This window comes from Neomonachus schauinslandi, chromosome 14, assembly GCF_002201575.2.
Source record: "Neomonachus schauinslandi chromosome 14, ASM220157v2, whole genome shotgun sequence".
NCBI lineage: Eukaryota > Metazoa > Chordata > Mammalia > Carnivora > Phocidae > Neomonachus > Neomonachus schauinslandi.
In genome coordinates this window covers 75,739,040-75,754,379 of record NC_058416.1, presented here as the reverse complement: position 1 = coordinate 75,754,379, position 15,340 = coordinate 75,739,040, and the positions used below count along the sequence as shown (strand labels likewise).

The window sequence follows — 15,340 nt, the reverse complement described above, 5'->3', positions numbered from 1 at the left end:
GGGAGTTGTTCTTCCTCAGGGTTTCTCAACATCGGCACATTGTAAACTCAGTAATTTTCTTTCTGTGGGGATTGTCCTGTGCTTTGTAGGATGTTGAGCATCTCTGGCCTTTCTATCCCCTGGATGCCATAGCACTCCCCTGGCCAAAATACCTCCAGACATTGCCAAATGTCCCCAGGGGGAGAAAAACCATCCCCAGTTGAGAACCACTGTTCCATCTGAACTCCAAACCGGGTTATGATTCAAAGTTACATATGATGGTGGTTTCTTCCACATATGAGGGTCATTTATTTTTGGAACTAGCCACTTTGAGTTTTGGATTATGGCTAAAAAGACTAATAGATAATACCCAAACTTGATCACACTCTGCAAATATTAAGTTCATTCTTTGGGTTTCAAACTCAGACACTACAGGCTCTTTTGATTCAATGAAGAGCCAAGTCAACTTGCAGCTACTCACCAGCCAAATTTATCCACACAGTTGTCTACAACTAGACCACACAGCTGGGGGAAGTTATTCAGTGCATCCTGAAAACATACCCTCTCCCTCCCCGGCCTGTGTGCAGCCAGCTTTTCAGATGCCTGCAACAACAGCTGTTCAAGAATCCTGGCCTAATCCGTTCTCCACATGTGTTGAGTCCAGAAGATTTGTGAGTCTGAGAACCAAAACAGGATGCAGTAGCATCAGGATAATGGCACCCAGAGGCTCTCCCTGTGGAATGTGTGGGAATTATGCAGTTATTCCTACACCACACATTTACCAAAATGGAGAGGTAGACCAACATTCAGAGCTTCTAAGACCTCTTCCAGGACTTCCTATCTTTCCAGAAACTTCATGCGACTTAATCTTTCTCTTCATCATTCAATATTTATTGAACATCTCTCTTATTCATGAGTTGCAGAACTCCACAATGGCTGCTTACCAGAGTATCTAAAGTCAAAACAGTGCCTGGACCTTAATAGGCATCCAATATTTCCTGACTGGAGATCATGGCTGCATTTACATATAATACATACAATAAATATTCATTAGCATTAGGGTCACATCTCTTCTCTCATTCACACTGGTTAAACTCATCTCATTGTGTTTATCTCACACCATCCTGTGTTACTGTAGGCCATCTATTCTTATTCTCAAAAACAAAAAGTTGTGATTAGAAAATAATAGTGATACCGAATACCAAGAATAGTGGGAGCTACTATTATTGAGTGCTTACAATAGGGCAGGCACACCACATTTTTCTGTAAATTATTCCATTTGTCCTTAGCCAGATAGTAAATATTTAGCTCTGTAGGCCATATATGAGTTTTGTCGGATATTATTCATCCACTTCCTCTTCTCCTTTTTCTTCTTTACAACCCTTTAAAAATGTAAAAAAAAAAAAATCATTCTTATGTAGCAAGACATGCCAAAAAAAAAAAAATCGTGCACTAGAGGTAGATAACATATCAGCTCCATCTTCCACATGAGACTAAAACTGTTGCTTATTTGATTTATTTTATTGTAGGTCTACCACAGTAGAATGTAAGCGCCATGAGAACAGGAAATTTTGTCTTCTTTGCTCACTGTTATTTCTTCTGCACCTGGAACAGTATGTGGAACATAGTAAATGCTCAATAAGTATTTATTAAGTGAATGAATTTGACCAGTTATACTAAGTAACTTGACTATTGATTGCCTCAGGAAACTTGTGGCTGCAGAACTCTAGCCACGAGATTTTGCAGCTTCCCCTGGTATTACTCAGTGCTGGGACTTCCAAAGAGAGAGACCCAAATTGAAGAAAATATATAGGCAGGGCAGAAGATGCTGGGGCACATATATGCCCTCACTCAAGATGGCGGCAAGGCAGCGTGCCCCTTCCGGTCACATGATCTGTCCGACGGCGAAGGGCACCTCCCCGCGCGTGCGTGCTGCGCCGCGGCTGCGAGGCGCTGAGGGGAGAGGCGCCGCGCCAGCGCCGCCCCTGGGACCCGTTAGAGCGGAAGCGCCGCCGCCGCCGCCTTCACTGTCCCGGGGACCCTGATTCCTGGCAGGTGGGAGGCGGGAGCCATGTCGAAGCGGCTTCGGAGCAGCGAGGTGTGCGCTGACTGCAGCGGGCCGGGTGAGTCGCACCGGCCGGGCCCGCTTCCCTCAGCTCTGCTCGAAGGGACCCCTGCCCCGGGGCCGCCCCCTCGAGTCGGGCGGGTCCCGGCGTCCGAACCCCACACTGGGGTCGCGAGGAGGAGGACCCGGGGTGCCCTCGGGGCGGGACCCGTCCCGGGCCTGTCACAGCCGGGCGGGCTAGGGGGCCGCCGCCCTCCCGCCCCTCCCTCCCCTCTCATCCCCTCTCCTCCCCTCTCCTCCCCTCCGTCCCAGGCCGGGCGGGGAGGCTGCGGGGTGGGCGCTGCTTCCCCAACAGGAAGGGGCTTGGGCAATGCACAGGAAGGCCAATTACAGAAGTAAAATGCGAGCGTTCTCCCGGCTGCGGCCCCCTGAGGCTGCAGGTGTTCCCCCAGCTCCCCGCGCAGCCTCGCGGACCCCCGCCGCGCGAGGAGGCCCTGCCTGGGGTGGGTGCACTCGCCGCTTCCGTCCACTGATACTCTCCAGGGGACCCCCGTAGATGATTTCCATGCTGCTAAGATCCCGGCTCCCACTCTGCTTCCACCGGGGAGAATCTCCAGAAGGTCGAGGTCTTGCAAACACAACCAGCGCTTGGGAGGCAATGCGTGTCTCGAGTTTTGGGATCTGAACGGCCTGGGTTCAGCTAGGTTTTGTTTCTGGGTGATCTTGGGCTGGTGATTTCATTTGGTCCAGCCTTAATTTTCTCATTTTTCCGATGGAGGTAATTGGGAGAACCACAGTCAGTGGTAAGGAAGAGTCAGTGAATATTCTTAGGATCATCTCATCTAAGTTTTTTTCTTTTTTGTGTTGCGTTGTTTAGTACAGAACCTTTGCGGTTTCTTAAAGCTAGAGTTGAGGTTCTAAATCATACATTAATTACAACCTACAAAACAAAATCACTGGCAAATAGATGCATTCGGGCAGGATAGACCTATGGGTGCGTTGAAAGCTCAAAACCATTCTTCCCTTGCATAAGGGATTTAGAGTTTTTAGATTTAGAGTTCAGATCCATTTTAGCAATTGAAACTGAATTGACAGGTCTCTGTGCTGTTCTTGGTGCTTGGATTAACCTGCTTTGAAATTTGAAGTAATTCAAAGGTAAGATGATGACTTTGGTTACAATAAAGTCCAATTAACCATCATAATTAAATCATTGAACCCTAGTGTTTTTGCAACTGTTCTGAACTTCATCTTGTATATAAAGACCGATTTTAAATAAGTACTGTGATAACCTTATGTGGTTCTTTCATGGCCTGTGTAGTGTGCAAGTGGGATTACCAGTTTCCTTTGCGATGGGGCAGGGGGTAGAGGAGTTGAAAAAGAGGACCTCAAGAAAGTGTGGGTTATACAGACTCCATCGTATTCTCTGAAAATGTTATTTGTTCCACTTCCTTATTTTCTTACTTGTTTTCAGTTGAACTTTCTGTGATGTGTTTGATTCACATGAGTCTAGATTCAGACTTCCTCTTGGAATGTGTATTCTTCACTCATTAGGTGGTAGGGGACAAAGGAAAACTGCTTCACCATTGCCACACTAATGACTGTCTTGCCCTTCTGCAGCATTTCGTGCATATTTCAGAACATTCTCTCTTCCATTGTATCATTTTTGTTGTTGTCTCAAATGCCTAATCTACAGAGACTTGAGTCATTTCCTTCCTGTTTTGAATATAATTAGGCTACCTTGAAATGTTGTGTGAACTTGAGCAGCTAGGAATTTGTGCTACCTTTTCTGCAGAGCCCCAAAGAGTTACCTCTTTCTCGTAGGGGTCCTTTAAAGGTGCTGATGACTGCTGAGGCCTTCTCCCCAGAAAATGCACATGTAGTCACTCTTTCATACAGAGCTCATAATTTCTTAATGGGGTCACAGACATTTCTGAAGTCCATTTGTGGTGTTCCTGGAGTCTGGGTAAGAAGCCCCAGCATAGAACATTTAGGTAAACTGGAAGGGTTTCACCCAACGTCATTCGTATGAGCTCGATTTTGATTTTACTGTGTTGTGAACATTCTAATATTTTTTCCATGGGATTCTGATCCATGATGTTAAAGTAATTCAGAACCTTGCTTAATGTGTCTCACTCCTATTTAATTTTCTCCAGGAACACAGTGAATCCTCTGAATGATATGTGAAAACCAAAGCTATGCTTCAAAAGTTTGTTTGTTTTTTTAAGTAGTAGTATGAGTACCAAACTACAAAAAGCAGTGTTCTTATGTATCTTTGCAGGGATCTTTGATCTTGATGTTTTCAGTCTTCGCATTTCAGAATAGCACAGTAGTACAGAATTATACTTCATTGAATTATTTTGTTTGTTTTCTTTCATGCAAACATTTAACCATGATCACATCCTAGCAAATATTTTACTTTTTTATTTTTTAATGAATCTATTTCGTTTTAAAGGTTTTGTTTTATTTTGAGAGAGAGCAAGTGTGCACTCGTGCATGTTCCTACACACGTGCGGGGAGGGGCAGAGGGAGGGAGAGAATCCCAAGTGGACTCAACCCCGTGCTGAGTGTGGAGCCTGGTCTCATGACCCTGAGATCATGACCTGAGCTGAAATCAAGAGTCGGTCCCTAAACCAAATGAGCCACCCAGGTGCCCCAAATCTAGTTCATTTTATTTTATTTTTTTTAAAGATTTTATTTATTTATTTGAGAGAGAGAGAATGAGAGAGAGCACATGAGAGGGGGGAGGGTCAGAGGGAGAAGCAGACTCCCTGCCGAGCAGGACTCGATCCCGGGACTCCAGGATCATGACCTGAGCCGAAGGCAGTCGCTTAACCAACTGAGCCACCCAGGCGCCCTCTAGTTCATTTTAAATAGATGGTTCTCTGAGCTCAACTACCTGAAAACTCCACTTGAGATTTTTCACTATAGTAATAGTGTTCACCTGGAACAGTTGGTGTCTTAAGTATTGACAATCAAAAACCTTTTCCAGTTGTCAAGAATTTCAGCGGCCCCTTGAAAATATCCGAACGGTACTTAGAAAATAATTTAGAAAAGTTATAACAGCTGACATTACTGAGTACTTACTATATGCAAAGAACTTTACCCTTTATGATAAATGCCCCCTACTCTGAGCTATGCTGTTATTCCCATTTGATCCATGGTGACGATGCTCAAAAAAATAACTTACCTGAGATCATTGTGCTGGAAGTGGCAGAGTTGGGGTTCCAACCCTGGACTGCTTGTCTCCAGAGCCACCCTCTCAACCACCACACCCTTGACTCCCAGGATTTGTCTCTGATTGAAATCTCATAACTTTTCATTATATGGTTGGAAAGGATTTGAATAAACTGTTAAAAATGGTAAAGATGGTGTACATGCATTTTAGAGATTTTTGTGGACATTGAAGAATTTCTAAATATAGCTCTTAGACCAGGCAGCTTGAGTGGTACCTATTGTCACCCCATTGTGAGTCTGACGAAATGTAGAAAGTCTGTTTTTATCTGGGATTTCTAAGTATGTGTTCAGTTTACTGGCCCAGTGTGGATTATTCTCACTGCTTACCAAGTGTGAATTATTCCTTGTCTCAAAGGATGTCTGCTGAAGCTCCATGGGACTTCGTGGGGAAAAAGTATTGTACACGCACCACAAATATTACTCACTTTTATTTTACATCTTTGCCTCTTTGAAGCTGCTGTTACTCCAGCTTCTGTTCGTTCAGATCAGTTGCAAGGTGGGACTCGGCAGTTTTTTTGAAATGACTAATGGATGTCATAAAACATTTTCTAGCAGAGAAGGCCAGGTTCCTCAGTGTGTCCTCTGAGCCACCACAGCCAAGCAGTTTTGCTGCTGTGTTGCTTGCAGCTTTCTGCCAAGCCTAGAGCCATGCAGAGGTACAGCAGTAGATTAGGATAGCAGTCTCTTCAGCATTTAGTTTAGATCATGCTTTGTGGATTATTCACTGACACGGCTATGTTATCTTACTGTTTGTGGAGATTGGTTTGAAATGTTTCATCCATACCCTCTCAGTTTGCTTCTCTTTGTTGAATGAAGGAGCATGCATCGGAGGTGGTAGATCACATCAGGGCTACAGACTGTGGCCCTGGACCAGAAAGGAGACAATTGCTTATTTAGGACTTCAGCTCATGTGTTTAATCTCCATTAATGTGGTACCCAATCAGCCAAGATAGGTGGTATCATCAGACAGGCTCACCAGCTTGGTATGTTGACTAGCATTCTAACACAACAGGAATGTCTTGTTTTTTTGAAAAACCAAACCTCAGTCATCTTTGGCCATCTGGCAGTATAGCAGCCACCTGGTATCCACGCCACTGAGATGTCATTCTTCTTTCCAGATCCTTCCTGGGCATCAGTAAATAGGGGGACTTTTATATGTGACGAGTGCTGCAGTGTCCATCGGAGCCTAGGGCGCCACATCTCTCAAGTAAGGCATCTTAAACACACACCGTGGCCTCCCACGTTGCTGCAGGTAAAGAGTAAGAATTCTCATGGTTTGTAACTTGAGCTTTTAGGGTTCATAGTTTTAGCAACTAAAATTTCTCGTACTATACTTAAATCTTACAAAAATGTTTGAATCGTACCTGAACAGAGGTGCTGTGCCTATTAGTGCTGTATGTAAGAACTGAATTCCTCATTTAAGATTTTTTCCCCTCCTAACAAATAAATCTTGTCCCAAAAGCTCAATTATAGATAGAAAAATAATTCCTAAAATTTCTTGGTAACGTTTCACTGCTGACTTTCTGGACTGAAATTGTTCTTAAACAGTCTGTCTTTTCCATATACCACAATAAATGTTTCTGAAAGCTGCAGTCTCCCATCCAAGTACTAACCAGGCCCGACCCTGCATAGCTTCTGAGAGCAGACGAGATCGGGCGTGCTCAGGGTGGGATGGCCATAAATTTTCCTTACGTTTCCTGCTTTGATGGAAGCATGGACTGAGATTCCTCCTCAAAAATCTCAGAGACATCTGATTTAAGTTTTCTTGAAATTCTTGTTACCAATTAGACACCAGATTGGGTTGACATGTTTCGATTGAGTGCCCAACACCCTGCTGAGTGTCAAGTGAGCTCTTTGTTTTATTTGGGGTCGAATGTCATGTCACCTGTACTTCTATTTTGGGGTGCATTCTTCAAGTTCTATTTGGAAGTCAGAATTAAGCATGTGTTTCGCCTTCATTTGTCTTGAGTACATATTTTACTAGATCTGTGGCAGCTGCTCAACATGTCCCTTAAACTTGCCTATATAAACCAGCGGGCCAAAACAAGTGGGTTTGGGTCTCTGATATGACAGTGTCTCCACCAATGGAAAACAAACAGATGGGGCTGTGTCAGGAGTCATGCTTTGAAATGAAATTGGGAAGTATGGTTTATTAATAACTTTTGCTCAGAAGTTTCTAACAGCTCCTTCACATGTGAAAGTGGGTGTTTACTGCTCTCAGGTCTCTGTTTACAGATTTCATTATAGGGCCTGAAGAAAGTCCAGAGATGAGTAGTTTAAAATGCCAGGCTTGACCCTAAAAGAACAATTCCGAAAGTATGGCACATGAACCACTCAAGACAGATGTAGGTAATACTCAAATATTTATTTTAATGGTTACATTATTTTAATGTTTATAGGAAAACTTTAACTAGCACATCAGGCTGTAATTGCTAGTAAAAGTTTTTAAAAAGCGAGTGGCTTTAAAGGAAAATCTTAGTTAGAAAGTCTAGACAATACATGGGTTGTTAAGAATCTTGAAAATAGTATTTGAATGATCAGGCTTGGGAAACACTGCCCCAAAGTGTCGAAGTGCTGTTCCTTCATAATCTGTAAGAACAGTTTAATCAAACTCTTTTAGGTACATAGCCATCCTTCTGGTCAGACCTGAATCCTGCATATAAGGTTCATCTTTCTCATTCTAGAATCAGAAAGCAATGATTTGTAGGACATCCCCATCATGCTGATATTTGCAGTAGGGCTTGGTTTTCCCAGTTCAGTCACTACAATTTCCAGTGAATATTTGTGTAAAGAAATTAAAACATGATTTTATACTGCTTGGTTTTAGATGGTTGAAACCTTGTATAATAATGGTGCTAATTCTATATGGGAGCATTCTTTGCTGGACCCTGCCTCTATTATGAGCGGAAGACGTAAAGCTAATCCACAGGATAAAGTACAGTGAGTGGAATGTTTATAAATACTTTTATTTCTTCATAACCCATGGGGCCCACTAAAAGGAGTGCAGCTACTTTGGACCAGCCTCCACAAGGCGGCACAGGAGGTGGTTACACTCCAGTTGTGCATTGAGCTCTTCGCTATTAGAAATGCAGAACAAGGCCGGGCACAGAACCATCTCTTTTGCATGGTTGCACAGCACGAGTCAGTGGCTTCTCCAGTTTGAGGCTAAAGCTTGGAGGCTGTTAGTGTAACCAGATTTAAGCTTAGGTGCTCAGACAAGAGGCAGTCAGACCAGAAATCTCAGTTCTGGGCTCCAGTCTGCCTGATGCCTCACCTGTAGGATGGGATGTAATGCTGCTTCCTCACAAGGCTCCTAGGTCAGTTAAGAAAAGTACAAAGAAAAGAGAGAGGCTCTAAAAAGCAAGTACTCTGCAATCCTGGCCATTAGAATGACTAATTGACATTTTGAGACTTCGGGTCTTAAACTCCTGCTGGAACTTATTCACTATTGTTCATTTTCTTCTCAAGTAGGGGATACGGGTCACTTCCTCTTCTTTTTACAGCCTAAAGAATGGGGAATGTTACATCTGAACTGCAAGTAAACTTTTGTTTTCTTTTTTTTTTTCCCCCTCGAACCAGTCCTAATAAAGCGGAATTCATCAGAGCCAAGTATCAGATGTTAGCGTTTGTCCATCGCTTGCCTTGCAGGGATGATGACAGCGTGACTGCCAAAGACCTTAGCAAGGTGGGTCACACTTTTTAAAATCCTAAAACTGGGCGCCTGGGTGGCTCAGTTGGTTAAGCGACTGCCTTCGGCTCAGGTCATGATCCTGGAGACCCAGGATCGAGTCCCACATCGGGCTCCCTGCTCAGCAGGGAGTCTGCTTCTCCCTCTGACCCTCCCCCCTCTCGTGCTCTCTCACTCTCTCTCTCAAATAAATAAATAAAATCTTTAAAATAAATAAATAAATAAAATAAAATCCTAAAACTGCTGGATGAAACAGTATATTGTTTTGTTTGAAAAAAACTTGAGGAAGAAAAGAAAAAACAAAAACTTTCTGTACTCTAAATAATTAATAACAGCCTTTTTTGGAGTTGGTTTCATCTTTACTTTTAGTTCAAATGGCAGCCATTCATGTTAGTGGAGGTAAAAGGGCAAAGAGGAAAAATAAGTATGTATCTAGAAAGTGATTTGTGTTCTTCAGATATGGTTTTAAAATTATATTTCTGTAAGTTTCTTGTTTAACTTTGAAATAGGAACCATGCTTGAGTTTGTTTCTAGAAGGGACTAGGGAGTTCGAGGGACTTCTTTAGGTTTCTGGGCTGCATACTGAGTAGGATCTTCAGGAAGCAGGATGACTCAAAGCTGTAGTGCTTGGGATTCTTTATTATACTTGTAAAATGAGTAGATGGTTTTCTTTATGTGGGCCTTTGCATGTTTTTGAGAGATGCCAGGAAAAATATGCATCTTTATTTTTAAAGCACTGCTCCTTAGGAAATGTTCACACAGAGCATGGGCACTCACAATCAGAATTTTAAACTTTACACAGAATATATATAACTGTTACTTCTGCTAATTAATAAGGCTTGGCATGGGTTTTTTACCACAACTTAAAAATATTAAATACATTAATTTTAAAAATAGGATGTGGATATAGATGTTGGAGTAGATTTCTGTATTCTTACAATAATGGTTATTGCATCTTGGACAATTCTGGGTTAGACTTGAAGAAAAGAAGTTTATCTTCTGCATGTGTAAGAGCTTCTCTGCAGTGGTACAGAATTTGATATACACAGGCCTTTTTCCCACCCTGTAAGACTTTGTTAAAGTATTGTATACAAGGCCAAGAATGGTGGAGAGGGTATGCTATAAGGCAGAATCCTGTAGTTTACACAGTGTGGGATACGCAGCCCTAAAGCCCTAGGTTCAATAATAACAAATAATAATGATTATAATAACAGCAGCTGTATTCTTTGAGCATTTCCTGTGTACCAGGCTCCATGCTAAGCACTTTGTTCTATCATCGACTCCCTACAGCAACCCTGTGAATAGGTGGCATTGTTATCACCATTTTAGAGCTGAGAAGACTAAGGTTGCTTAAAGAACTTCCACAAGGTCACACAACTTGAAGAGTGTATGGTTTGAACTTCAGGTCTTTGAGACTTCAGAGTCCGTTCACCGACCTTCTCATACCGCCTCTCACTTCAGGTCTGGTTGTGCCACTTAGACAAATCATGCATCTGGGTGGATCGGCCTTCCCAGCCCTTGTTTCCTTATCGGTAAAGTAGACCTGGCCCCACCTTAGAGCCCAGGGGTAGTTGTGACCAGTGAGGGAGAGAGTGCTGCTTCCACCTTCCTGAGCTAAATGAAGATTGATTGTTACTAATATAACGTATACTAAAATGACCTGCCAGCAGCTCTGGTATACCATTCTTTACTCTTTTAACAGATATTTTTTTCGTTTGTGTTTTTCAGCAACTCCACTCAAGCGTGAGAACGGGGAATCTCGAAACCTGTTTGAGGCTGTTATCTTTAGGAGCACAAGCCAACTTCTTTCACCCTGTGAGGAAAGCATGAATTGATTCAGATATTAAATTGAAACTAAGTGGGTTGTGTTTGTGTAGCCTTTAGTTTTATTTAATTTGCTTTTTTGTCTACTTTTATTAATATTTCTCAGGAAAAAGGAAACACCCCACTCCACGTTGCCTCCAAAGCAGGGCAGATTTTACAGGCGGAATTACTGGCAGTATATGGAGCAGACCCAGGCACACAGGATTCTAGTGGAAAAACTCCTGTGGATTATGCGAGGTGAGAGACCTAGATCCTTGTCACTGCCTTGGTTAGGGATTATTTATGCTGGGTATGATTCATTGTTAGGTGGCTATATTGTGTATGATTAACATTTAATCCCTTTAAGTTAAGGATTTACCATCCTATCATTTTGCAGATGAAGACATTTCAAATGCATATGAGCTCAGAGCCTGGCAAAGTCAGAGGAGGTAGAACCATTAACGAGTGTGCTTAGCTTCTAGTCTTTCACATGACTTCTAAAGCAATGGCATTTGAGCCATAGGCAGAGTCCAAAGCAAGTATCAAGAATTGCAAAACCCACTCCTCAGTTTCTTAATACGTTTAGTCATTGCTTGAACTTAAAAACAGATTTGTACAGATAGGTAGGCAATCAAACAAGTAATAGTAAAATGTTAATTGTAGGTTTTAGGCAGCAGACGTTTGAGTGCATGCTGTAAAATTCTTTTAAGTTTCTTCTTGGTTTAAAAACTTTGTGAAATGCTGGAAAAATAAAAAAATCCATAAGTTAGTCTTGAATATCATTTAAACGATAGAGGATGGTTCATCTTTCCTTCTTTTTCCAGATTAACTTTTTATCAACTGCAAAGCACTCTATTCTGCAGAGGATAAAATGGGTGAAATGCCAAAACTGTGCCGTCCCAGAATTTCTTCTCTTATGGAGGAGATGATTCATACATGCATGAAAGAGTTAAATGAGGCAAGATAATGTGGATTTCATTGCCAAAAAGGATAACTGGTCTTAAAAGGCATTTGTAAGGTTTCTTCTTTGTGGCCTAAGTCAGTCAGAAACTTCTTTAGTTGATCTTTGAAAAATGGGTTGGATTTGGGTATGTGAAGGAGGAGCTAAGGCATTCTAAGTGAAAAAGAAAGGCATGATTTAAGTGCAGGAGGGAGAGATGGACAGGGCATATTCAGCACAGCAGAGGACTTTACTGGATAGAGCAGAGTGTGTCTGGGAATAATAAGATCTTGAGGTATTGAGGAATATAGTATTTCCTGGATCTGAGACTCCACTGACAGTACAGGTCATCAGTTATCTCACATACCACTAAAAATGAGAACAACTTGGCCGATTAAATGATGATGTACCATCAATTGTAGCATACTTCCTGATTTCACAGCTGTTAAAAAAATGAGGAAAAAAGATACGTATCTCAGAAATCAAATGTGTGGTAGGTCGGTGGAATATCTTGTAGTGTCTTGAATGGTGGGAAGAGAAAGTGGCAGAAACTAGACTTCAGCTTTTAAGGGGAAGAGAGCCCTCAGTACGTGGTACTTATTATCACTTACCTTGGAGTTTCCTCATGTGTACCTTGCGTATATTATAGTCTCTCAATGTGATTATTTATATCCCTGGTTACTAAAAAGATTTCAAGCAGCTTAAGTATTTACTTCATTAATGAGGAAAGGCAAACCTCATGTTTTCTGTTACGTAAATTGAAGTTTAAGGAGGTGAAAGTAGCTACAGGTATGAGCTGTGCATTCTGTTGGTCTGTCTCTCCCTGAATTACAAACCTCGAAGTGGTTACTAAACTCTCATCCAGAATCATACTGGCTGCATCAGGAGCCTTTAGGGGAAAGACCTTCTTCAAAATATTGACGTTCACACTCATCCCATTCTTACTGATTCAGAATTCCCAAGGTTGGGGCCTGGATATCTACGTGTTTTTTAAAGCACTTTAGTTAATTTTTGAGAACCTCCACTCTAGACCATTTATTAATTTTATTTTCTATGTCATTAGATGAAGTTATTCTTTATCTCTCCCATAAGTGCTACATTTCCTTATTAAGTATTCTGTTCTGTAAATTAATAAAGGAAGGGGGTAGTTCAGATTGTGAAAACAGTTTATAAAGGTGGGAATCAAAGAAGACCTTGACAGTTTACCTCACACAAAAGGTTGATTATTCTAAGAAGTCACATTTGGTAAATTGCTCAGGTGTCTTGGAAGCCATCTCTGTACTTTTTTATTCTAGAGCCAGTGACTGGGGAGGAATATAAATGGTACTTTGTTTTCTCTTGGTAGGCAAGGAGGGCACCATGAGCTGGCAGAACGCCTTGTAGAAATACAGTATGAGCTGACTGACAGACTAGCCTTCTATCTCTGTGGCAGGAAACCAGGTAAGTGAAAGGACAGCAGTCTCTCTGCACCTTCAGTCAGCCTCTCGAAAAACAAGTTGGAACACGGTTACCCAGGATCTCTCCTTTAACATATCCTTAAGAAAATTGCAAATAAGGATTTTTATTTGAGATAACTGTAGCATTTTCAGTTATATGTGAAAGGTATAAGGTCAGTCAAAACTCCTTGAATTTTAGTTTTTAAGACTCTAGCTCCAGAGGAGTAACTATTTCAGGAATCAAAGAGCATAACTGAACCAAAATTGAATATGCACCATAGTTCTTGTGCATAATGGGACTAGGAGTAGAAGAGCAGAGCAATAACTTAGTAGTTATTTGAAGAATTCTGCTATCTCAGGAATGGAAAAGAGTCCAAAAATGAATTTTGCCATTAGCCAGGTTTATTTATGAAGTAGAACTGGGGTCAGCAAACTATGGTCTGTGGGCCAAATCTAGCTTGTCCCCTGTTTGTTTAAAGTTTTGTTGCAAGATAGCCATGCCCATTCGTTTACATATTGTTTGGCTGTTTTCATACTACTAGAGCAGAACTGGCTAACTTAGTCGGTAGTGCATGTGGCTCTTAATCTTGGGGTCATGAGTTTGAGCCCCACATTGGGTGCAGAGATTACAGAAAGAGAGAGAAAGAGAAGGGAAGGAAAGAGTAGGTTGAGTAGTTGCAACAAAGACTATATGGCTACAAAGCAAAGAATATTTACTGTCTGGCCCTTTGCAGAAGGTTTACCAATCCCTAATGAGAATATCCACATACACCTGTACAGTGGTTCCCTAACCCGGTTGTATGATGGAGTTAAGAGCCTCTGGTGTGATTCCAGTTCCCTGTGAGGTGGGGTAAGGACACCCCACCCTTTGTTTCCTGCTAAATAAAATGAAAAACCCTGGACCAAAAGCATGGAGTAGCTATCTAAGGACTCTGCCTGGTGGATTAGGGAACTCAAAGTACCATCAAGCTGGTGGTGAGTGTCCTGTTTATTTTACTTCTGATACGGCTTTTGTGATAGCCTGAAATCTGGAACTATATGGCAGGTGCAAAGAAGCCTTCTCTGTCTGGTCTACGGAGCAGTAAATGGGATCCTACAGACAGAGAATTGGGGGATTCCCCTGAGGTTTTTTTTTCCTCCTCTTCCTTTTCCCCCACCCTAGCCCCTAGGCAATCGTGTGGCTGCAGCAGCAGCAGCACAGCTGCCTAAATCTCTGACCAAAAGCGTGAGGAGAATCCTGATTGCTTTTATTTATCTATTCTCTCACCACTTGGCCCAGGAGGCAGAGCCTAACCTGGTCAGGTGCCTGCTAAAAGAAAAATATTAACATTCTCCACAGAATTTAAAGAAGACTCAGCATCTCACAACATAATACTCAGAATGTCTGGGATATCAACTATAATTACTTGACGGAGGAAGAACCAAGAAAATCCCAAAGACTTGCAGGGGAACAGGTAGTCAACAAATGCCAACCCCAGATGACACAGATGTTGGAATTATCAGACAAAGACTAAAACAGATAGTAACATCATGCTTTGAGAAGTGTGAACGTTCTTGAAGCAAATAGAAATATAGAAGGTCTCAGCAGAGAAACAGACCCAAATAGAAATGCTGAACTGAAAAATACAATAACTAAAATTTTAAAACTCACTGGGTGGGCTTAATAGCAGATTGGAGATGACAAAGAAAAGAGTCAATGAATTTAAATAAATCACTAGAAATTACCCAGTTTGAGCAACAGAGAGAAGGAAGAGTAAGAGGAAAAAGAAACTGAACACAGAGCCCAGGGACCTATGGGACAATATCAGAAGGTCATGTTTGTATCCTCAGACTCCCAGAAAGAGATCAGAAAGCTTGGTGCGGAAAAAATATTTGAAGAAACATGGGTTCAAAACTCTAAATTTGGCAAAAGACATAGACTTCAGATTTAAGAAGCTCAGAGAATCCCAAATAGGATAAACTCCATGAAATCCTTACTCAGACACATGAAAATCAAAGTGCTGAAAACCAAAGACAAAACATTTGAAAGCAGCCAAGGAAAAAAATGACAACATATGAAAAGACAGTTGTTTGAATGACTGTGGATTTTAATTGGAAACAGTGGAGTTGAAAAGGAAATAGAACAATTTTTTTAAAGTCCTGAAAGAAAAGAACTATCAGTTCAGAATTCCTCTTCCAGTGAAAATAGACTTCAG

The 15,340-nt window shown here is 41.7% G+C and overlaps 1 protein-coding gene across 10 annotated transcripts in view; it reads left to right on the top strand.

The window, feature by feature from the left end:
* The first annotated feature begins 1,939 nt into the window (after nt 1-1,939).
* Nucleotides 1,940-15,340, top strand: part of GIT2 (GIT ArfGAP 2) — a 49,283-nt gene continuing 35,882 nt past the window's right edge. For all 10 annotated transcript variants that reach the window (XM_044921261.1, XM_044921262.1, XM_044921265.1 and 7 more), the window contains exons 1-7: nt 1,940-2,102; nt 6,397-6,530; nt 8,106-8,218; nt 8,858-8,963; nt 10,695-10,781; nt 10,897-11,027; nt 13,055-13,149. In XM_044921261.1, the coding sequence (XP_044777196.1) occupies nt 2,051-2,102; nt 6,397-6,530; nt 8,106-8,218; nt 8,858-8,963; nt 10,695-10,781; nt 10,897-11,027; nt 13,055-13,149 (718 nt within the window). In that variant the 5' untranslated portion in view covers nt 1,940-2,050. The remainder of the gene's footprint in view (nt 2,103-6,396; nt 6,531-8,105; nt 8,219-8,857; nt 8,964-10,694; nt 10,782-10,896; nt 11,028-13,054; nt 13,150-15,340) is intronic.